A 23,807-nucleotide genomic window follows, 5' to 3' on the forward strand; every position below is an offset into this window, starting at 1 on the left:
TAAAATAAATAAATTGTTTTTTTTTTAAGATATGTAACATTGTAAATTCTTATCAAAGATAAGAATGATGCAAAAATACAAATGTATGTTAACTTTCTCATCATATTTAGAGGATTTCATTGCTCATTAATTTATAATGGTGTCTATTTAAAGTTAGAGATTTTTTTTGTTCTATATAGAATGGTTAAGAAATGATACCGAGAGAATTCAAACCTTAAATCTTAAGAGAAATAAATTTCAAAAATTCAAACTTTCACCACCCGGTCAACCCAAGTGGGTTCCATCGAGAAGATATTCTTAATTAAAGGTAAAATGGAAGCTTATATACAGTATATGATTCTAACTATACTAAATTTGACATTTAAAAAAATGAATGAAAAAGGTAAAGAAAGTAAGATCAAACATGACACATGCATGGATCATGGACTAATATCATATCACTTCTATAGCTTATTCAAATTTTGTCCCATACTTTCTGTCGTATCACCTTGAAATTAGTGTAGCTATAAGAAGAAAGAAATCACATAGCAAATAATCAAAACCAGAACAAGCAGGACTAATATAGAGAGAAATTAAAGATATTTGTCCATATTGCTAACCTGTGTACCATCAGAATGAAAGTGATACATACACACATTTATTGCAATTCCTATTGCACTTTAGCTTCCACAAGTTTGTTCATAGCACCAACTAGTTTGAATTCAAGATTGGACCAAGAAAGAAATAATGTTAGACATGATAAGATCTATCAATAAATTGAGAATATTCTCACACAAGAGAATATGATGTGATGAGTTGTGATGAGTTGGAAAGCAATCCAATAATAAAAGTGATATTGGCGCGGCTCAATCTGAGATCGTATTTTACATTTTTCTATATGTAAATCCGTCTTCGGATTGAACCTCACCAACATCGCTTTTCTACTTTCCGAATTCCAAACACCATCATCAATAATATTCTCTCTTACATATATAATGATAAAAAATATCAACCTAGACTATATATACATAGCTTAATCTTAAATATTGCAAGCAAGAACATAACAAAAGTTGATTATATGATCATATATATCATTCAACCATATGAATTAGATATATATGAGTTGATGAAGATGGATCCATATTGTTGCAACTACTTAGAAAATTTCAAGTGGTTTTCATTGCTAGCTAGCTTTCTAATTGACTATCTACCAAAAAGGGAAGAAAAAGGCATTTCAACATTAAACAATATATATTCCATTATATGGTCCCATTATTCACCTAATCACAATTATTAACACCATGGTGGAGCTGAAGAAGAGGGTGGTGAATGGTGATCGATCTAAGCTATAGGTTGGTGATAATTAGGAACATCACTATAAATTAACCATACATTAATTTATGGGAGTCACTATCAATATATGCATTCAGGTGGAACTATATATGTACTAGCAGCATGCCTAAATGAAAATGATCATAAAGTAGAAAAAGAACAAAAACCATTTATATTCCTAGAAAAATTAAGTGGATTCTCCACATACTAATTCACGGGGATATCAAATTCTAAGAAATGGACAAAAAAAAAAGATTAAGATGGGTTTGTTTAATTTAATTCGCCTTTGCTGATTTTGTCCTTACACAACATTATTGTAGTTGCTATCACACTAACACAATTCTCAACATTTTTTCAAAAACATTAGTGCAACTAATAATTAAACTAGCTAGGTAGCTTCAAAAAAAAAATCTTAATAGACCATACTTCTTCCAGCCTCATATGTAAGCAAAAGTAGATTTTTTAGATTCATTGAAAAAGTTATGTATTTGATCTATATTTTAGACTAAATACTTTTAAGGCCGGTGTATAAATATAATGTAACATATATTAAAGGAGGGTGGTGGCTAATTAGTGATGATATATATGAATATGACATATCATATATGTGTAACAAAATAAAATGATGGAGAGGTGAAGATTAGAAGAAGATGAGAAGTGGAAGTGAGGATATGAAGGGTGTGGAGAAGTAGAGAATGAATGTATATAGTAGTAGTTTTGCCTCGGGATGATGAGAATTAAGGTGAAGAAGGTGAGTGGAATGATGTCAAAGGGGAGCAAACACTTACTTTAGGGTTTGTCATGCTTAATTTGTACTCAATAAAAATCAAGCTCTTGTGTCTTTACGCATGCACCTGAAATATTCTTCACACACAAAAATATGAAAACACATCACAAACAACTTCTTTAGTTGTACTAGTACTACCTTTTCTTTTCTAGCTAGCATTAATTATTGTTTTTAACTAGGACCCTTTTTAGATCATGCTTGTAATTGATTATGCTTTTGGTAATTAGAGAGAATAAGTTAGTTGGCTTATATGTGCATGCTCAGGTTATGTGAACAAAATCATGGTTTTATGAAAATTCCTATTGGATGGAATGAAATTATTTAGACACTTGGACCCCTTATCTCTCTCTTTTGAAGGAGGGAAAGGAGACATACAAAAATTAACAACAATTAACTTATTAGATATTTAAATAGTTATTAAATTATATTATTTCTTCTATCAATTACTTAGATTGTACTAACTTGTGTCACAAGGAACATGTTAAAGAATCTAAAATAGAAATATTGTATTAAATAAAAAATGAATTTTTAAACTTTTAAAGAATTAAATACACGGCTTTTAAAACAATATTTATTTTTTTGAACAGTAAATATATTATTAAGAATCGGGTCTCTACACAAGACTAAAATAGACCCATAAAAGACGGGTTACAAATATTTTATTGAGTTTTATAACTTGTTCTCCTAGATTACATATTATTATTTGTCTAATTACATATATTCAATTTTTGTTTTTGTTTTAAATAATATGATTATATATGTGTATGTCTTTGCATGATCTTATTAGACTATAAGTTGTGTTTATATTGCACATCCCTTTGAAGATTTAACGAGAACCACCTCCCCTGTCTCCCCATAGATACAAATATGGTACTTTTGGTCATATATACGAGTAGTTAATTAGATACATATAAGAAATAATACGAGGCAGCGGTATATAGTAAAATAAAAGTGATTTGGTCAAAGTGTTAGTGTTGGTGGGAAGAGAAAGGTGCATATATAGAGATTGGGAAACAAAGTGCAGAATGTCAGTGAAGGATATATTTAGTGTTGGAAGAAGTTTCTAAACGTATAGAGTGGTTTGTCTTACTTTATTTTTTATCATCATATCGGTACAAAATTTCTACTATAATTTAACGGTCGTTAATCTTTGTCGAAAAATCTAAGACACGTAAATTAAATTCTCTCCTATCAACTGTTAAATTTTTTTCATACGTATTTAAGCGGCTAAAATCTCATATTACTAAGACTGATTTATTGTTGATATAATATTTTTTTTAGTCAAATAATCTAGTAGCTAGAAATTCACTTATAAAATAAATAAGTGGGATTATCGGAATTCGAACATCAGTCCTGCGATGTTCCAACCAACTGAGTTTTTCTTATAGTATCTTTTTAATTTCACTCAAAGACACACACAAACACAACACAGCTTAACATAACATAAGAGAGACACAAGAAATAGGCAAAATAAGCAAGAAATAAAAGTGGGCGGGGACACCGGCGCCAAAGAGGGCCTGCCTTGAGTGTGCAATGGGAGACACTCTCCTTGGTTTTTGCTAATACTCCACTACTAGTTCTTCTTTTATTTTTCTAAATGTCATTCATTCTTTGCTTTCTAGGAGTGTATATTCTTGTTGAATTCCTTTCTTTGAAGGTATTTTGGGAAGTGGAAAAGACCCTTTTATAAAAGACTCCATTTTGTATCTCTCTCATGATTTGTGGCGATAAGTTCGCATGCCACTACCCAAACATATTCCCCCACGCCTTAAACCATTCTCATTTTCACATTTCTTTCATCACCAGATCCTAGGACTTTCCCATTCCACCACTACCTCTCTTTCTTTGCCTCATGGAATATGGTCAAACCATCATATACATCTTAGTGATCATATCTCTATTTCATATTAAAGCATTGCTATATCTAAGATTTTAACATTGGATAATAAAATAGTGACCAAGATATTATAAGTAAAATGACTCATATATAATTTTGATCTTAAAGTTTTAGGTTAATATATGTTGTTAAATAGTATTATTTGTCTGGTTGTTCAATGTGATCATCTCATAGACTCTCTTAATTATAACCCAACATAAACTAATCTAGACCAATACATCAATTCATAAATGAATCTAAAAAACAATTTTTGCTTATAATATGTCGTAGATGGAACATGAACAACTACCTTAATTTGGGTTTTCATAAACTGTTTTAAGGAAATTAGGGTCACTAAATATGATCCTGATTGCAGAACAAAAATTTCATCTCCTTCCTCGTTCATCTCACCACCGCTGCTCCTCCCTCTTTTTAAGGAAATTAGTTGTAACATTTAGTTATATAGTTAGTTTTTTTTACATCTGTTATATAGGTAGTTATATAGTTAGTTTTTTTACATCTGTTATATAGGTAGTTGTAACATTTAGAAAAGGGAACCTCGGTTGCATAAAGCTCCTGCCACATGCGAAGTCTAGGAAAAGGTTGGACATTCATGGTTGAAGTTCTTATTTTTATTTCCAAGAGAATAATTTCCTCGACTCAACTTGTGACCTCCTAAACACATTGCAACAACTTCGACCATTGTTTGGAGTGAAAGTTGGGAAGGATAGTGCAAGTCTATCAAATAAGGTGGTTAGTGGTTACTGGTTAGAGAGCGATTTTTACAATTGTTGGTGGATAATCAAGTGTTGCTAAGTTAGAGATTAAATTTTGATATTTTGATTGAGAATTTAACTTTTGAACTTAATCTAAAATTCAGAACTTCATTTATCATTTTAAAATTTATAAGTTGTAAATTTTAATTAAAGAGATGGTACGGTGTAAACACAAATAATACCATTATATCATATAACATTTAAACTAAATAAAAAAAAATGAATATCAGGTAAATAATATACAATTTTTTTCTCTTTATCGTATGTTAAATATGACTCTCATACATATCAATTACGAAATACACCACCACCAAACAACTCATAGAACCACCGCTGTTTTATGAAATTTAAAATTTTAAAAAAATCGAATATTAACAAATTATACAAAATTTTATGCATCAAATATGGCTTTTAAAGTGATGCATATCAATCACAAAAAATATCCTTAATCAACTACTACTACTACATCTACATGCATTACATTGCTGATATAAATTTATAAATTTTTAAAAGAATTCATTCTCCTTAATTGTACATGTAATAAATGACTCTGAATTCATGCCTATCATGTAATAATAAATATTATATATATTGTAAAAATAGAAAATAATTATAAATTTTAACCATATTACATTTATGTACTCCACTACTCCTTCTAATCTTCTATCCTTATTTATAGGACTCTTTTTCTCTTTTTTGTTCTTAATATAAGATACTTTATAAAATTTCATATGCATTTTTTCTTTACAAAAATATCCATGGTATTTATTTAATTTACCGTTGAAAACTTCACCAAAAAATATATTATTGAAAAACTTGAAAAACATAAATACACTCTCTTTCTCAGTTATTATATTAATAATTATACGGGTAAATGTTTAAAACTAGCACACATTCAAGATGAATTCATTACTTAAATAATTTTTCTTAAATGTTCCAATATTTTCTTTACAAATTATATATTAAACAATAATCACTTTAAACTTAGACGAGAAAATCATAAACATTAGTTTATCTTTTCGATATTTTATTTCTCTTATTTTTTGTATTTTTTTTCATTTCTTTCATTTTTATGCACACATGCATAAGTAATTTTTATGATGTATCAAAAGTGTAATTATTTCTCTTATATTTTCTGTTAGGGTCATGCTGACTAGTGCCCCGGGGCACTAGTTAAGGATACAAAAAAAGTAATTTTTGCATTGGAAATGACACTTTTTATACTTTACAAACATTGACTACACAAGTTTCAATGTAATTTTACTATAATTAGTATCCTTAAGTAGTGCCCCGGGAGCACTAGTTAGCATTTTCCTTTCTGTTATTTGCTTAAGAGAATTAATTTTGTGATGTATCAAAAGTGATTTGGTAATCTTCTATCCAAATCCCAACTCATTTACACCCATATTGAATATTGATCAGTCTATCATCAATATATTTAAAAGTTTTGAGAGGTAAGTAATTTCAAAATGGTTTTGATTTAAATATTTAACAAACTAGTAACTAAAGGTGTTGTGAATCATCTCGTGATTTCGAAGTTGTACAACGAATATGTCAACAAGATATCTCGCAGAACATTCACATTTGGATTATCATCCCCTCATAAAAAGCGATCGATCTATCAGTTCTCACCTTCAAATATACAAAGGAAAAATAGTTAAAATTACATATATACTATCATTTATTTGTTCATTTGTAGTCATTTTTAAATTTAAAAATATATAGGATCCGGCTTACCACATCTTTCTCAGTAAATTATTTCCCTGAATTTCGTGAATCGTTTAGTCTGAATGGGGCTGATACTCTACATAGTGTATCGGTCTTAAAATTCATAATATAAAAGTTGGTTATTTAATGTGATTTTACTCGACTTGAGAGATCTGCGCTCCATTTGCACGTGGAGATATCCAATTTACACCCAAAATTGACATATCTCATAGTAATAAATTACAAAAATAGTCATGTTTAAAGACATCAAAATTTTTTTAAAAAAAAACATTTTAAAAAATATACTAAATGGAAATTTAAAAACACAGTGATTGAAATATTCTGTTGAACAGGAATACTTAGGAAAGCACGTTAACTTTTTTGATTGGAAGAGGGGCAACACGACCCTACAAAACTTTTAGATGTCTCAGTTAAATTAAGAAAATGGATGTACTTGTCCAATATCCACCCTGAAGGCCCTTTTGATTAATTTGATCGGACATACTTTAAGGACCACACCATAATATTCTCTGACCATAGAGAATTTATGTTTTCCCCTGCACTTTTGCTATACTAATCAATTCAACCATGCACGAGTTAATGAATTTTAATCAAAAAATGAAAGCCCCTAAGAGTAAGATTCATATTTAACTTTTGACCATGGTTATTGGAATACCTTATGAATCTTAAAATTCATTACCAGTATAAATATGACTTTTTTTTTTTTGTAAAAAAGGTCACATAACAAAATGTCTCAACGTAAGTTGATTCGGTTTGTAAGAATTCAACTTAAATTCTACAAAGATTTAAGTTTGAATCTCATTGTCAATACGATGACTTTATTGGTGGATATATAAATACATATGTTAACGTTCTCTTAAGGTGTGAGCCATCATAATCCTATTTACATAAAAAAAAATGAAAAGAAAACGTTCGACTATATAATGTTAACAAAAAAGTGACTGATTACACTGAATTTAAATGATAGTACTTCAAAAGAATGAATTAGAATTCAAGATGAGATTCGTGAAATAAGGGAAGAGAATATTCAAGAGATGGAATCGAGAAACAAGAAAGTAAAAAAGTACTAAAGAATTCACTGTTTTGGACTATTGTGAAGGGTATATGTTTCAGTTATGCATGGCAATCAAGTCAATGGAGGTTGTCTGTTTCTAAAGACAATAAGGACACGAACTCCGTTTGCTTGCCCTTCTTTGTCTCACTTTCTACCCCTATCTTCATGCATAAATAAATTGTTCAAGGACTCTGTTCACATCACACATGAAAATTAAGGAGCAAATGTCAAACAAAATTAGCATGTGTCTCTCCTCTAACCTTAATTATTTTAGTATATATGTCTCTCCTCTAACATTAATTATAAATAAATACATCAACTTTTTCTATTCTCTTTTTTTTCTTATAATTAAAGTTGCAAAGTGTGTGCACGTGAGCATAATTCAATCTTTTATATTATAAGCTTGTATACATAAGCAAACTCTAAACCCTAATTTGTTTTTCCTGTTTTCCCTCCATTTTATCTTCCAACTTTTATTAAAAAATAATATAATTTTGTCTTGACTAAGATTCGAACCCACAACCCTTCAATACAAGACAATATTTCCAACCATTATGGCAAGTATACCAATTGTGATTAAAATTATGTGCAATAATTGATAAGCACCATCAATTTTAAAAGTATATCATATCAAAATTATTGTTGACTATATTATTTATCACGAAATATTTTTATGTCTTTCCTGATCAATGATTTTTTTTCTACCGGATCATAAATTTAGAGAATAATTATCATGTGAGATTTGGAAAGTTATTATCACGTGTAATTTGGAAAGTTATTATCAAACTCAATTCTGTTAAATCAATTTTTTTGCAATACAACCAAACACAACCATAGTCATGTCACTAATCACATTCATTATTTTGATTTTAACATTGCAGACTTAATATTAACCGATGATCAATTGATACAATATGCACTAGCAGACCAATTGTGATTTAAATTATGTCCACAAAGTGTTAAGCTCCATCAACTTTCATAGGAAAGATTTCATACGACAATTAAGCAACATCAATTTTCGTTGCACAATTTAAACAATTAAAAACTGATAATCTCTTATCTCTTATATTATAAGCTTGATAACATAAGCTAACCCTAAACCAAAATTTTTCCCCTCTCATTTTCTCTTTCTTTTTATTGCAACTTTATATTCAAAAAATACATATTTGTCTATGATGGGAATCGAACCTGCATCCCTTACTTACAATAAAATCTTTCAACCGCTAAAACATGTGATTCAATTATGAAAGAATTTAGGAATCCTAATATGTTAACTCTGTTTTCAATAAATTTGAATGGCGGAATTAATCACAATTTTTATTTATTTATGGATGTCTACTTAAGTTTATATTCTTGATTGTGTCTTTAATTTTTTTTAACCTTTAATTATCATCAATATTTTAACCTTTAGTTATCAGCAATTTTTTTTTAATAAGTAATCAAAACGACGTGGTTCCAAAATTATTTAAAAAATATATAAAATATAAAATAAGCACATAAACAAATATAGAATAATTAGTCCATGAAATTCCCTATACTACTCTTATTGAAAATGCTCTTAGAATTTTTGTATTTTATTTTTTATTATTACATATTACATCTAATTAGACCCATGCACCGCATGGGTCAAAGTTCTAGTTGATAGGAATGTTGCATGTAATATGTAAGAAATTGAAGTTCGAACTCTGATACACCTATTTATTTATTTTAAAAGGATAAAATTTTAGCTATTAAACTACTAAAAAAATCCAAAAGAGTGTTATCATCTGGTAACCAATGAGCATCTAGCTCCCAACACTAAACTAATATAACCACACAAAAAAAAGTGTACATACATATAATATAAAACCAGTAAAAAATTTCTCCCCCAATACTCTTTTATTCCCTCAAAATTACATTTTTACCTATAAGAATAAAGTTCGAAACTTATTTTTTGAACTTTTTATGACTTTAAAAATAATAGTTAAAATAGAAAAAGCTTGGAAAATGTGTTCCAAACTTTATTCACATGGACAAAAATGAAATTTCGGGGAATAAAAGATGACTACCATCAAAATGTTCATCGGAAACCAGCTCAAGCCCATGGGAAACGAAATGGGCCCAAAGCTCTGCTTCAAGAGCATCTCAAATTACAAGCAAAGATAATGAAATTGCCTAATTGTCCCTCAAAAATATACCTCCACAATCAATTTTCTAGTTGCTCCACAACCGCGACATCACAATTGAGTATTACTTGAAACTATATATGACATCAATGTATGCACATGTGCCCTTGTCCCTTTTGGTATCAACAGAAGAATTTTTCTAATATCACCTATGAAAACTGTATAGGAATGTAAGGGTCCGTTTGATCTGCTAAATATAAAGACTGGACAGAACAGTACATGACAGTACAAGACAGAACAGCACAGGACAAACGTTTAAGGTATTGAACAAACTCTGTGTTATACGATGTTTGGTGGATAAAATGTTATTTTGGTATTTTAGACAACTTGTGCTGAGGACAAAAAGTTGTCCCGTGGTTCTGTGGGGACAAGAATTTCAAGTTTTGTCCTGTCCCTTGGCCCCTAGTTTGTCCAGTACCAGGAACAGTTTTAAAATCAAACACAGTACAACAGAAGTTGTCCTGTCCAGTCCCTTATTTTTTAGCAGATCAAACGCACCCTAAGGATGTTCAATTTGTAAACATGGGTTTGTGAACTGTTTCAAACTACTACAAAATTAAGGCCAATGTTTTTTCTAAATAATTAAAAATGTATTAATATGATCTAATCAAGAGGTTAAAAAGGGAAAAGGTCCATGTGAATTGCAAAAGATAAAATTTACTCTCACACCTACAAATAAAACGTCAACACTCTAAAGAGAACACCTGAAAACTTCACTCTTGATAAATTGATCAAAAGATGCTAAAGAAAAATCTCAAAAAACAAAATCACCACAATGCCTTAAAAGAAGAACAACACCCGAAAATCATGAGCAAATAAAAGTTCAAAGAAAAAATATTTATAACATTTTTGGGTAATTCTGTTCCTTGTGTTTTGTTGAAGTTTAGATAGATTTTGAAGAACTTTATCATCCAATTATGCATAAAGCCCAATTGCTTATTCATCTCCCAAATTTCCTTGCTTCTTGAAGGTCCTCGTCAGGGTTCTCTTGAGAATTTAAGTTGTCCAGGTTATGCCTTTTTTTCGATTTAATTTTTTCTCAAACAATATTCAATTGGGCTATTACACATGCTTGCCGAAGAATTTCCATTATCCGAATTTTTTTTTCTACCCCTACATTTATCTCTTTACCCCAACATATTTTAAAATATTCTCATTCTACCTTTATATTAAACTGTGCTGGTATGTTAATTAAAGTGTGCTTATATGTTAATTAAAGTGTGCTAGTATGTTAAAAGTGTGCTGGTAGTTAAAATTGCATCAAAAGTGTGTTGGTATATTAAAACTGCATCAAAAATGTGCTGGTATGTTAAAAGTGTGTTGTGCTGGTATGTTAAAATTACATTTGTCTCTCCAATGTTGTAGATTGCATGAAGGCAAGTTTCTCAGCAGTACCCTTAACCTCGTTTAAGGTTGCAAAAAAAATTTAAATTTAAGAAAACAAAGCTCAACCTCGTTCTTCTATTTTCAATCTTTCACTTTCAGTTCCAAATAACAGAACCTAGCACTAGCAGTTCCAAATAGACTACAAAACATGGACACTACATGTTTTTAATTCTTAGGGATAGTTATGTTATGAATTTGCAAATTTTTATTTGTCAAGCATCTCAGAAAGCCTCCATTCACAGATCCATTACCTGCCTATTTTCCATTTTTTCTTTTACAATTTCAATCATCAATGGAAACAATGCGGCAAGCACGCAGTAAGAAATTTCATATCAAGGAAATTAAAATAGTTCCAACTATAATGTTCTCAACCATGACTCAAAAGGGGATTACTTATAGCATACAAAAATAATCTAGACCACATCATAAAATAATCTAAATCATATTTATATTCATATGGAATTACATAAAATAAAAGAAACTACCAGATGGTGAAATAAGGTTAGTCATACTAAACTACAGGTTGCATTAGGAAATTTTGGAAGTCAAAGCATGCAGCTCATATGCCACATATAATGCCCACTCTATTCACTTCTTGCTTAAGATAACTTGCAATGGAAGTTATTATCAAAATATCTTTACAGGATCAAATCTCATCATATAAACCATCTTATCAGTGATGACCATAAGAGATAAATGTAATTTTAACATATCAGCACACTTTTAACATATCAGCAAACTTTTGATGTAGTTTTAACATACCAGCACACTTTAATTAACATATCAGCACACTTTTAACATAACAACACACTTTAATATATAAAGGTAGAATGAGAATATTTTAAAATATGTTGGGGTAAAGAGATAAATGTATGGGTAGAAAAAAAATTCTAGAACCAGACCAAATATAATAAAGGTCCATGACAAAATGGATTATAGGAAAAACCCTAAATAATACCACTTGTACAAGGTGGCCGTCACTCACTTCTTGTTTCTTTCCTCTGCACACAGCTCCTCATATCTGTTATTTTCCTTGCATCTTCTCTGTAACTGTATAGGTTTATAGGTGCAATTTTATTTCCTTTCTCCATGTCTTTTCTTCTCTCAAGTCTCTTAGCCCAGGGTGCAAAATTAAATTTTCAGGGGGTTCAAAATGCAAAAAATACACAATTATATGTGTAATTGTTAGAAGTTCAGGGTGTGCAGCACACCCTCACTTGCGTGTAGCTCCGCCCAAGTGGATTCCTTAACGTTTGTAAGAAGTGTTTTAAATGACAAATTTGAAAGTGTTATAGATTTAAATATTTTACAAGAAAGATTAAAGATCTTTCGAAACTTTTTGAAAGATTTGCATGGTTTATATTTATGGTGAGACCTACAAATATGTTTGCACGAGTGTATACCAAATAACGACATAAGACATTATAATGTTTTAGGAGCCTCTTTTTAATTGGTGGCACCGACTTTTTTTTTCCTTTGGTAAGTAGCCTAGTGGATAAGGGGATGATCGGGTGTGATAGGTGACACCGATTTGAAGTGTGTATTTGGCCCAACTTTTTTAAGGCTTAATATTTTACGACAAATTTATCATAATAATAGGCTTATGAAATTCTTGTTTTTTTAATAAAAAATATTTTATTACGTAGAGACGTGATTTTTAAAAGATAATTATCTTAATAATAACAAACTTAAAAAGCGATGTCAACAATATTTTGATAAATATAAAAAAAATAATAATATTAATAACAAAGAAAAAAAAGATAATAACATATAATTATACTAATAACAAACTTTAAAAAAGATAATAAAGATAATATTAAGTCACTTAAAATTATACTAATAACAAACTTTAAAAAAGATAATAATAACTTATAAAAGATAATTATCATAAATTCTTTTTTATTTAAGTCACTTAAATTGTGTTTTCTTCATTAAAAGAAAGACACTTCTTATTTTAAAATCTTTAATAAAATTGTGTTTGACTTTACTTCTCCTTAAAAGAATTAGAGAATCAGAAAATAAGTAGGCTTTAGAAATTTTTCCTTATTTCTATTTAGTGTTTTTTTTTTAATTGAACAAAATAGTTTTTCATAGGAGGGCGGTGTTGAAGGATGAAGACGAAAAAGAATGAATTGGTAAAATAAATTCATCGATCTCAGCCGTTTATTCTGGCCACCGTAAGCATCAAGCGGTGTACATTCCACGAAACAAAACGCAAACACGCAGTACCCGCGTTATTATGCAAAAGATATTAAACAAATAACAAACGTCACGTTCTTTCTTTCTCACTTCTTCTGTTCAATTTCCCCACAGCACAGATTTTCTTTTCCTTCGTCTCGAAGACACCTCTCTCTATATTTCGCACAATTTCTTCGTTTTCGGTTATTCGCAAAATCGCCGATGCTAGACTCCGATCTTCACGACCTCTCCGACGACGCCGATTACGCCGCGTCACAGCAACAAGTAAGATATATAGATAAATAGATAGATATAAACCCTATTCACTTCACAATCGAATTTGTTTTCAATTAGGGTTTTGCTATTGCGATTGCGATTTCGATTTAATTCAATTAAATTCTTCAATCATGCACTACTTTGTTTGTAACTTTGTGAATTTTAATTGTTTGTTGTGATTAGGGATCTGCTAGCGTGATGCTGTGTAACGACAGTACCAAACAAAGCTCTTCCTCCAGTGAACTGCAAGATGCTGAAATTATATATTCGAAGGATAATGTTGCAATTCATCCAACTCAGTTTGCTATTAGTGGAAGATTGAAGTTACTTAAGCAAGGACCTGCTGTGTTTATGGTGATAATCGGTTTTTCTTTGATTACTTTTTGGTTTGTTTGATTTTGTTATTTATTGTAAATGTGAATGTCTTATTTTTGCTTGTAGACTTGGATACCTTATAAAGGGCATAACGCAGATAATGGCTTGTCTGATAAAGGTATTTTACATTTAGAGTTATGAAGCACGAACACGACACAGACACTGGCACGTCGACACTGATAATATTTTGAGAAAATACATAATTCAATGAAATCATATGTGCCACTGTCGTGTCAGTGTCAGACACTAACGTGTGTCTGACACTGGGACACTCATAATCCGAGGAGTGTCTGTGCTTCAAAGATTTAGAGTAGACTTGATGATTTTACTACTTTTTGTAATTATGGCCAAGTGTTGAAGTTGTTTTTCTTCTTAATTTCTTGTTTAGACAGAAACCTTTACACTATTAGGGCGGTGCCGTTTACTGATGTCAGGTCCATCCGGAGGCATACTCCTGCTCTTGGATGGCAATATGTCATTGTTGTTCTATCGTCAGGTGAATTTTTTGCTGTTGAATTGAATCAATTGGATTTTATATTTATTGTTATTTATCTTATTTTTCTGTTGAATTGAAACAATTGGATTTTATATTTATTGTTCTTCATTTCTCAATTTGTCGTGGTTTTATTATTTTTCCTACTATGTGTCAACCATGAAACTTCTATTATTAATGTGTTTTATGCATATGATATTATAATCAATCACGAGGCCATTGGGGAAGAGAGGAGTGGTTTACATGTGGTTAGATGAGATGGTATAAAAGCAAAATACTACCTTGGATATAGATTATTATGTTCTCTCTGTATGGTAGGTGAATGAAGTTCCCTCAAGTTATTCTCTTTTGTTGCTATGTTGTTAATAGTACACTATAGCGGCGTGGCAGCGCAGCCCTCTGCTGCCACGCCATAATCCCGCGGAGCACCATTTAGAGAAGCGGCAATAGTGCGGCCACTATGAGTGTTTGAAAAGCGGTTCCATCGAGGCACAATCCCAGTATCGTAGCGGTTTGATGGCCTCTGTTGCAATTTTGGAGGGGAATTCTCAAAAACCCTAAAATTTTAATTTATTTTTTATTTGTTGAGGGTATATTGGTACTTTCTCACCCTTTGAATTACCTAATATTGTAACCCACATGTTTGATTGTTCAATTGTGGCCGCTTTTCATTCTTCTTCTCTTCTTGCTGCCATCGTTCCTTTGAGTTTGAGTTCTGCCATTGTTGCTTTGCTCTTGTTCGAGTTCTCTATTTCGTGTTTTGCCATCATTTTTCTCCTTGCTCTGTTTCTGTGTGAAGGTGTATATACTCTTTCTTTTATGTTTCTGTTCGAGTTCGTTTTTCTTGGTTCGTTTTTGTTTTCATTCTTCTCATTCCTTTTTGTGCAATTTATTTCGTTTACTTTTGGAACTTGCTTTTGTCTTTTTCTGATGTGATGTCATTTTCAGTACTTTTAGAACTTAATTTTGATGGCATGTTATTTTGATTACATTTAGAACTTGATTTTGATGCGATGTAATGTTGATTACGTTTAGAGCTTACTTTGATGGGAAAAGACAAAGTTGATTATAATTATTAAGTTTGATTGTCCCTTTAGTTTTGTGCATTTTTCTATTTTTGAGTATTTATGTATGTTGTTGGAATTTATGTTTACTTTGTACGTGGTTTTTTGTGGTTTTTTAGTCTTCATAATAGTGGTCATTCTGCTATAGCATTTTGGGGTTTGGCACTATGCGCCGCTATCTGAGATTGACAACATAGCTTTGTTGTTGACAGTGACCTATGTATCAGGATTTAGTTTTTGTGGAGTTGGGGCGCATTTGAGTAAACAATTTAATTAAGTGCTTCTTTCATAAGCTATCTTAAGAAATTTAATGAAGCTCTTATTTATAAGTCATTCTAGTGAGTTGATTAAACTAAGCTGAAAATAGTTTATGAGTATGTCATTAGCTATTTGTAAGTGTATGCAAATACTAATATAAGTTCTTATGTCACAAGATAAGTCCAATCAACTGTAAATAAACACTTTCAAACACTCCCTTTATGTGCAAGTTGGAAAAAACACCACATCCAATTCTCTTAGCAGACACTGAATGAGTAGATCAAGCATAGTATATAGACTTTATTATTAAATTAAATGCTGGAAACCAGGGTTTGCAATCCAAGTATGTATTTTGCTTTCTATATAGCATATAGGAAAATGTTATAAATGGAATAAGGTTTCTTTAAGTAGGTAATAGATTAATGCACAGAATTAACATTTGTGTGTAATTTATGTGATGCATGGATGCAAGGAAAGAGTAATTAAAAAAAAAAAATATAGGATAAGGGTACTGCAAATACATGTTATCTATAGTAAAAATGTATCTTAATGTGTTTAAGAATTAATGTTACGATGAATATTAGAAAATATAAACACATTATATCCATAACATTTTTACTATCTTAATGTACTAAAATGAAACTATAGTTCCTTTTTAAATTACAATTTTATTTTTTTAGTGATTTGTTTTTAGTTCAATGCATTTTAAAATGATTTTGAGAGGTTGTCATACTTTATTGTATATAAACAACTTTGATATGTTTCTGCCTTTTCTTTTGCATGAATGCTTCTTATATTAATAGATGTTAAGTAACTTGTATATCAACCAGTAATAACTTCCAGTTGCCAAATTTCTTAAATACCTTTTGCAGGGCTTGCGTATCCTCCACTATATTTTTACAGTGGAGGAGTCAAAGAATTCCTTGCTACAATAAAGCAACATGTTCTTCTTGTGAGGTTAGGTTCTGATTTCATTGCATTTTGTATTTAATTTCTTTTAGTGCAATCGCCAATATATTGATGATATATTATAAAAATTGTGAAATTTACCTGGGAATTGAGAAAGTCTGTGGGGCACTAACAGTTTACAGATAGTTGTTTGATTTCCCTTTCTCACTCGTATAGTTGTATTATATCAGGAGAGGGATATAACAATAGAATACGGACATGATAATATCTTTTGTTAACATCTGGCTTGGATAACATATTTTCTAAGCTGATTGTTTGCTGAGACATTTGTCTTTGTGTGTGATTACTTTGTCTTTGTGTGATTACATTTGTCTTTGACATGTTTCATGTTCTACAAGGCCCATATGTGTTGTTAAGTTTCTCTCAAGTGGTTTTTGTGCATTGTGTCTTTTTATTGTGTATTTTTCTTTAGAAGCCTTCATGGGTAGCTTTTACTTATTTCTGTGCCAAATGTTTAATATCTCATTTTGTTTCATCTTCTGCATTTCAGATCTGCTGAAGATGCAAACGTATTCCTAGTAAATGATTTTCAGAGTACACTGCAGGTGTGTGCTGTGCAATGTTCAAGTGAACTGTGTTTAGTGTTTGCAACAGGATCATGATAGGGACTGGGGCATTATGAGGTGCTCAAGTCCAACATTGAGTAGTATGAATACTTGGTGGAGTATTTAAGTGGCTTGGTTCTTCCCCCTTGATAGCCAGCTTTTAAGGGAGGGTTCCCCAAGTGCTTGGATACTTGTCGGATTGCTTATCCTGTTTGTCTTTTGACTTTTAGCAAAATTATTTCGAGGAAAGTATTTCAAAATAATACGAGGGAATTTTACCTCGCTAATTATACATGATCATAAGTAACTTCCCCTCTTTGGTTGTTATAGTATAAATGTTAAATAACTTGTTCCTGTAGCAAATGATAAGTCCAAATGTTAAATAGCTCGTCCCTTGCAAAAATGGTGAGAGAATAATGAAAATGGTTACATGTGGAATTTGTAATTGAATATTATGTCATTATTTGGCCTGCTAACCTTTCTATTGCTTTGTTGACTTCCAGAGGACTTTGTCTTCCTTGCAACTGCCCAGGGCTGTTCCTCTTGCACGTGGACCTTCAAATATGTCAGTTGACGAGTCCACTTTGAATGAGAACCAAGAGAGGAATGATAGCGGTGTCAATAATGGAAGTGTAAGTGTTCCTCAGTTCCATGGGAGACCAAGACATAAAGTTCACGATCCTGCTCGGGACCTCTCTATTCAAGTTTTAGAGAAGTTCTCTCTTGTTACTAAGTTTGCCCGTGAAACAACTTCACAGCTCTTTAGAGAAAATCAGAGTAATGGATTTAGTGCCAATGAGAGGAGAACTCATATCCAGACTAACCTTGATCCTCCGAAGTCTTCCAATGTTGCAGAAAAAAATTCTGATGAAAATTCTGATATTCCAGATTCTCAGGAGGTAACTGCTACTTATTTCAATTGTACATTGTGCCCTGGTGATTGGTTTGGATATTGCTCATATCTGCAAAAATTTTAGTGGCTTTTTCCCCTGTTCACCTTTGTACAACATTAATAATTATAGTTAAGTAATTAATAACAGCTTTGTTTATTTGTTTCTCTTCTGGCAGTTTGACAATTTGTCGCTAGTATGGGGAAAACCGCGACAGTCCCCTTTAGATGCTAAAGAGGTATGTGCTGTATGTTTCATAAAAAGATTGTTTCTTATACAGACTGCTAGCAATAGATTAAATGCTTGAATTTCTCTTGGAAATGCTCAGTTAACCAAAACCAAATGCTAAAAAGGGTCCGTATTATGCTTTTGGATGGTTAATAGTTCTTTTGGAATTTCAATTAGCTTATTAAAAAACATGTATTTTTATCTTAAAAAATTTAAAATACTATATATACATGTAAAAAATATAAAATATGAAAGTAAAATGATTTTTAATACTTAATTGTTTAAATATATTTGATATAGATTTTTATTAGACTTTTTTCCAAACCAGATTTATATCCTATCCATTTTGAAATGGTCTGTTATCAAATAATATGATTGTATTGTCTATATATACTGTGCTATAAAGGAGCATGCTGTTGGCGATAAGACAACTTGCATTAATTTTCAGATTTTGAGAGAGAATTGTGCAAATGGTTGAGGGATGTCATTCATGTTAAGTATTTTGAAAATTTTCAGATTTTATATGCTAATTGTTTATTGGGCTCAATCATATGCAGTGGATTACCTTCTTGGATTCTGAAGGTAGAGTGACAGATTCAGAAGCTTTGAGAAAGAGAATATTTTATGGTGGACTTGACCACGAATTACGAAATGAGGTTTGTATATACAAGTTATAGGCTTAGTATCTTGATTAGAGTTGAAATATGCTTGTGCTCCTCTAATATATCTTTTTATGTAATATATAAATATAAATGATAGGTTTGGGGTTTGCTTTTGGGATACTATCCGTATGACTCAACATATGCTGAGAGAGAATTCCTGAGTTCAGTCAAGAAGTCGGAGTACGAGACCATAAAGAACCAGTGGCAGGTATAAACTTGAAAATGATTTTCTGAATCATAAGTTAGATGCAAATGATTTATGATGTCACTATTATTTCTAAAGGACTGTCCCGAAATCACGAGATGATACACACACTTTTAGTTTCTAGTTTGTTAAATATTTAAATCAAAATCATTCTGAAATGACTTCCCTTTCGAAACTTTTAAATATACTGATGATAGACTGATCAGTATCCATGAGTTGGGATTTGGATAGAAGATTGCCAAATCACATTTGATACATCACAACCACGTTAGGTATTTTTCTCACCCAGAACCAGGCAAGAACTATTGTTTCTTGATTCCTGCTACCCCAGCAAACTAGATTCTCTGAACTGTGCGATTTCAAAATAGATATGGAGCTGATAATAAATATTAAATACAAAACCTACCCTGCAGTTGCACAGATATGATGATCTGCACATGAATATACTCATCTGTTTTTTGTTGTCTTGGATTATTTTCTATTTTTTAAGTAATTATGAATTCTTATAATAGACATCGCCATCTCTTTTGACATTTTTTTCTGCTGTAATTCTATGGTTTTGCTGTAATTCTATAAGCCTTTTTCAAAGGATAAATTTGTTTATCTACTTCATGTAGAGTATCGCCCCGGCTCAGGCTAAACGATTCACGAAATTCAGGGAAAGGAAAGGGCTTATTGAGAAAGATGTGGTAAGTTGGACACTACTTTTAAATTTGAATGACTAAAAATGAACAGATAATGCTTACGTAGTTTTAACTGTTTTTCCTTTTTATATTTGAAGGTGAGAACCGATAGATCGATCGCTTTCTATGAGGGGGATGATAATCCAAATGTGAATGTTCTGCGAGATATATTGTTGACATATTCATTCTACAACTTCGATCTTGGTTATTGTCAGGTACTGTCGACGGTTTTGGGTTTAATATTTCAACTACCATTAAAGCTTTTTTCTACTAGGTTTGGGCTTAATCTAGTTTTTTTTTTTTTTCTTTTTCTTTCTAAAGGGGCTTAATCTAGTGACTAGTTGTTAATATATATTAGTAACCACATCCAAGTAGCCAGTTGTAACATTTAGTTATATAGAGAGTGATTCTTACAATTGTATCCTATGTTGTCTCTTTTCTGTATCATAGAGATACTGTATGTATCTGTATCAGAAGAGTGAAGAATCGGAAATAAAGGTGTTTCCACTGTCTTTTTGAACCAATACCCAACAATATCATGTCTTAAAGACCAAAATTTTGTTGTAATGCTCTGTTGAAGTTATCAGCCGTATTTTCGATGCATGTGTGGTGCAGTTGTTTGCTTGCTTTGATTAAACAAATCAATTTTGTATTCACTGTAGTCAGAGATGAGTGTCTCAATAGCTATTATTTTTCTGAACCAAATATATTATGAACTAATGAAAAATAATGTCCTATATTTTTACACGCACCATCTTCATCCCTTCTACCAATCCAGAAAAATAGTTATAGTTGAGGACTTGTAAACACATGGTTAGGGAATCTTATATGTTCCCTCTTTTGCAGGGAATGAGTGATCTTCTGTCTCCGATACTGTTTGTAATGGAGGATGAATCAGAGGCATTTTGGTGTTTTGTTGCTATGATGGAACGTCTTGGGCCCAATTTTAATCGTGACCAAAATGGCATGCACTCTCAACTTTTTGCATTATCTAAGGTTTATCTCTAGTTCTCTCTCCCTGACAAGCTGCATACACACGTCGTTGTTGATTTTTAATGATTACATTGTGCTATATTTGTTTGTCAATTTTACACTTCTCCTAGCATTATACTATTTTAACATGCATGTACTCAACCTCATTATGCATCATCATTTACGGCGTCTTTAAATAATTTGGGTATATATGTCGAGTGATTGCATATTGAAGTACTACTCCGGTTTCATATATAAGCAAAATTTGGCTTTTTAGAGATACATTACTTTTTCAATGAATCTCTAAAAAGTCAAATTTTGCTTATATTATCAAAACCGGAGGGAGTAGTTGTGTTTTTCAATAGTTTTGCTCCTTATAAAGAGGTGCTGCTTCTTCTGACCGGACATGCTGATGTAACTGCTGAAACACATTTAATTCTACAACTTCAAAAATATATAAGTGGGACCGAATGAGTTTTAATGGTGTGATGATGATGAATATAACCCTCTCATGTTGGATTCAAACATAGTAGGATCCAAATCTATTACCAGATTTACTATAAGTTAAAGTAATTATATGTTTGACACCAATTTACTTGCATCCAGCTGTGTTTCCTTTTCATATTTTTTCTATTAACTACTGTGCAGAATTACAAATGAATACTTTCTGTATTAGCAACAAGAATGCATGAATTATTTCAATCAGTAACCTTTCGATGTATCAGTCTCACCTAACAACATTTTTATTTTTCTTTTCATGAAAATATAAGGCAAAATAGGAGTTTTAGGCTGTTAGTAAATTATTATTTGAACTCGGAACTCAAATTTTAGATTGAGCTTTCTGTAGCAGAAACTGGTATTGATACTTTGATTGTCTGTATCATGGTGTTTCTATTTGTCACCACCCCCATATATATGTCCTACATTTCTATGTAACTAGTCTCCACATTATGAGATATATTGCTTTTAATCTCCTCTTTGATCCTTAAACTTAATTTATTTTTTGCAGTTGGTGGAGCTATTGGATAGTCCATTGCATAACTATTTTAAGCAGCGTGACTGTCTTAATTATTTCTTTTGTTTCCGCTGGATTTTGATTCAATTTAAAAGGTTAGATTCCTTGAATTTTCAATTTGTGTCATAATTTTTGGTGTATATGATGTTAATAAGTGTTGTATCTTTTGAACGTAGATTTAATATCCCATCAATTTAGAAGGCTATTATTAAATGGTCCTTAACTAGTTTCCATTTGAGCTGCTTTTAGAAAACCAGGACTCTGAATCTCTGCCTCCTTTAAGGAAAACGAGTCCTACCTATGTTATATTTCTCAATTCTCCTCTTCTTGCTAGAGATGATTTTGCCTCCCCTTAAGTTTAATGAATTTCAACGTAACCTAAAAAGATTCTGAAAATTAATTTTGGGACTTATGATGGACATTGGACAAGTTCTTGACAATGTTATCTAGTTACTGTCAATTGATATTGCCTTACTTCTCCCAATATATCAAGAAGAATTTTGTAATTAAATTTCATTTCGGGCTTTACATTTGCACAGGACAAACTCTGATAACAAAAATCCATCCCATTTACAATTTTGAATTTTTCTAAACACTCCCTCCCCTCAAAATACAAAAGAACTGAGACCGAATTTTGTTGAAAACTGGCCTTTCTTTCTGACAAAGTCTCTCCCTCCCAATGCCCGTGATTTTATTTTTAGTATATACATAGTTATTAGTGTTTCTGATTTGCAAATTGCCAAGTCTGATAGGTTTAGCCTTACCTTGAATTATCTGAAACATTTATATATGCAATACTCCTTTAGGCAACTAATAATATTTATTTACATTTCAGGGAGTTTGAGTACGAGAAAACAATGCGCTTGTGGGAAGTATTGTGGACACATTATCCCTCGGAACATCTGCACCTCTATGTATGTGTTGCAGTCTTGAAACGATACCGTAGTAAAATAATGGGAGAGGAAATGGACTTTGATAGCCTTTTGAAGTTTATAAACGAGCTAAGTGGTCACATTGACCTTGATGCAACGCTAAGGGATGCAGAGGCTTTATCCATATGTGCTGGTGAAGAAGGTGCAGCTCGTATCCCGCCTGGTACTCCACCATCGCTGCCTGTTGATGATGGTTCGTTTTACGTCCAACAAGATGATGAAGTGTTGTAGATAAATTTTCAGTTGTCACAATTTTTTTTTGGGTATAGTCATAAATTTCATTCGTGAAGCATGAATATTAATTAACTTCATTGTGCATTTCCTGATTTGATTTAGCGTACTAAATGCAACGTATCTTTGTAAATTGAGTCAAAGCCTGATACCTATGCATTTGTTCCTTGCCTTATCTCATGCGCCGTGTATCTTCAGTCTTCACTACTATTAGTCTTTTAAGTATTGAATAATGTTTTTCACTCCTAATCTTTTCCATTTTAGTGATTTTTTTTATCAATAAATGATAAAGAAAATACAATATTTAAGTATAGATTAAACTAAAGAAGAATTTTTTAAAACGTCAAAATAAAAGTAACAAAAATTTGACTTAGAAATTAAATTTTGACCAAGAAAATACTGTATTCATAGGTTTTAAACATGCCTACAAATTGGTTGCCACATATGCAAAGGAAAGGAAAATGTTATTTCAACACAATTTTCAAACAAAAGTATAACAAATATATACTTTTTGTTTTTTTAATATTATTTGCATGCATCGATTCGTGCATGTAAGTGGTAAAAAGGTGTGTCAATTGTGTGTCCTCAAATTTTGTGTTTAGATAACACTCATTCAAAGGAAAAACCTTGGTGTATATGGTTGGTTATCCTTAGATTTAATTTAAGAAAAATGTTAAACAATGTCCTCGAGGTCCTAGTTAAACATGTTAATAAGAAGAAAAAAAAATAGAATTTGTGTATTCAATAT

The 23,807-nt window shown here is 31.3% G+C and overlaps 1 protein-coding gene and 1 long non-coding RNA gene across 2 annotated transcripts; one reads left to right on the plus strand and one right to left on the minus strand.

The window, feature by feature from the left end:
* Positions 1-235: 235 nt before the first annotated feature.
* On the minus strand, positions 236-1,251 carry LOC123881938. The gene is made up of 2 exons (XR_006799643.1): positions 600-1,251; positions 236-503 (listed from the first exon to the last, which is right to left on the minus strand). It is a non-coding gene; the product is annotated as an uncharacterized LOC123881938 (long non-coding RNA).
* Positions 1,252-13,202: 11,951 nt separating this feature from the next.
* Positions 13,203-23,236, plus strand: LOC123881939 (TBC1 domain family member 15). Its single transcript, XM_045930706.1, has 15 exons — positions 13,203-13,546; positions 13,721-13,891; positions 13,979-14,030; positions 14,301-14,408; positions 16,600-16,684; positions 17,187-17,241; positions 17,745-18,140; positions 18,310-18,369; positions 18,917-19,015; positions 19,119-19,229; positions 19,844-19,915; positions 20,008-20,124; positions 20,756-20,905; positions 21,891-21,991; positions 22,732-23,236. Exons 1-15 carry the CDS (start codon positions 13,484-13,486, stop codon positions 23,057-23,059), a joined length of 1,968 nt encoding a protein of 655 aa, XP_045786662.1. The 5' UTR covers positions 13,203-13,483; the 3' UTR covers positions 23,060-23,236.
* The last annotated feature ends 571 nt before the right edge of the window (positions 23,237-23,807 follow it).

Source organism: Trifolium pratense, linkage group LG4, assembly GCF_020283565.1.
Source record: "Trifolium pratense cultivar HEN17-A07 linkage group LG4, ARS_RC_1.1, whole genome shotgun sequence".
In the NCBI taxonomy this organism is placed as follows: domain Eukaryota; kingdom Viridiplantae; phylum Streptophyta; class Magnoliopsida; order Fabales; family Fabaceae; genus Trifolium; species Trifolium pratense.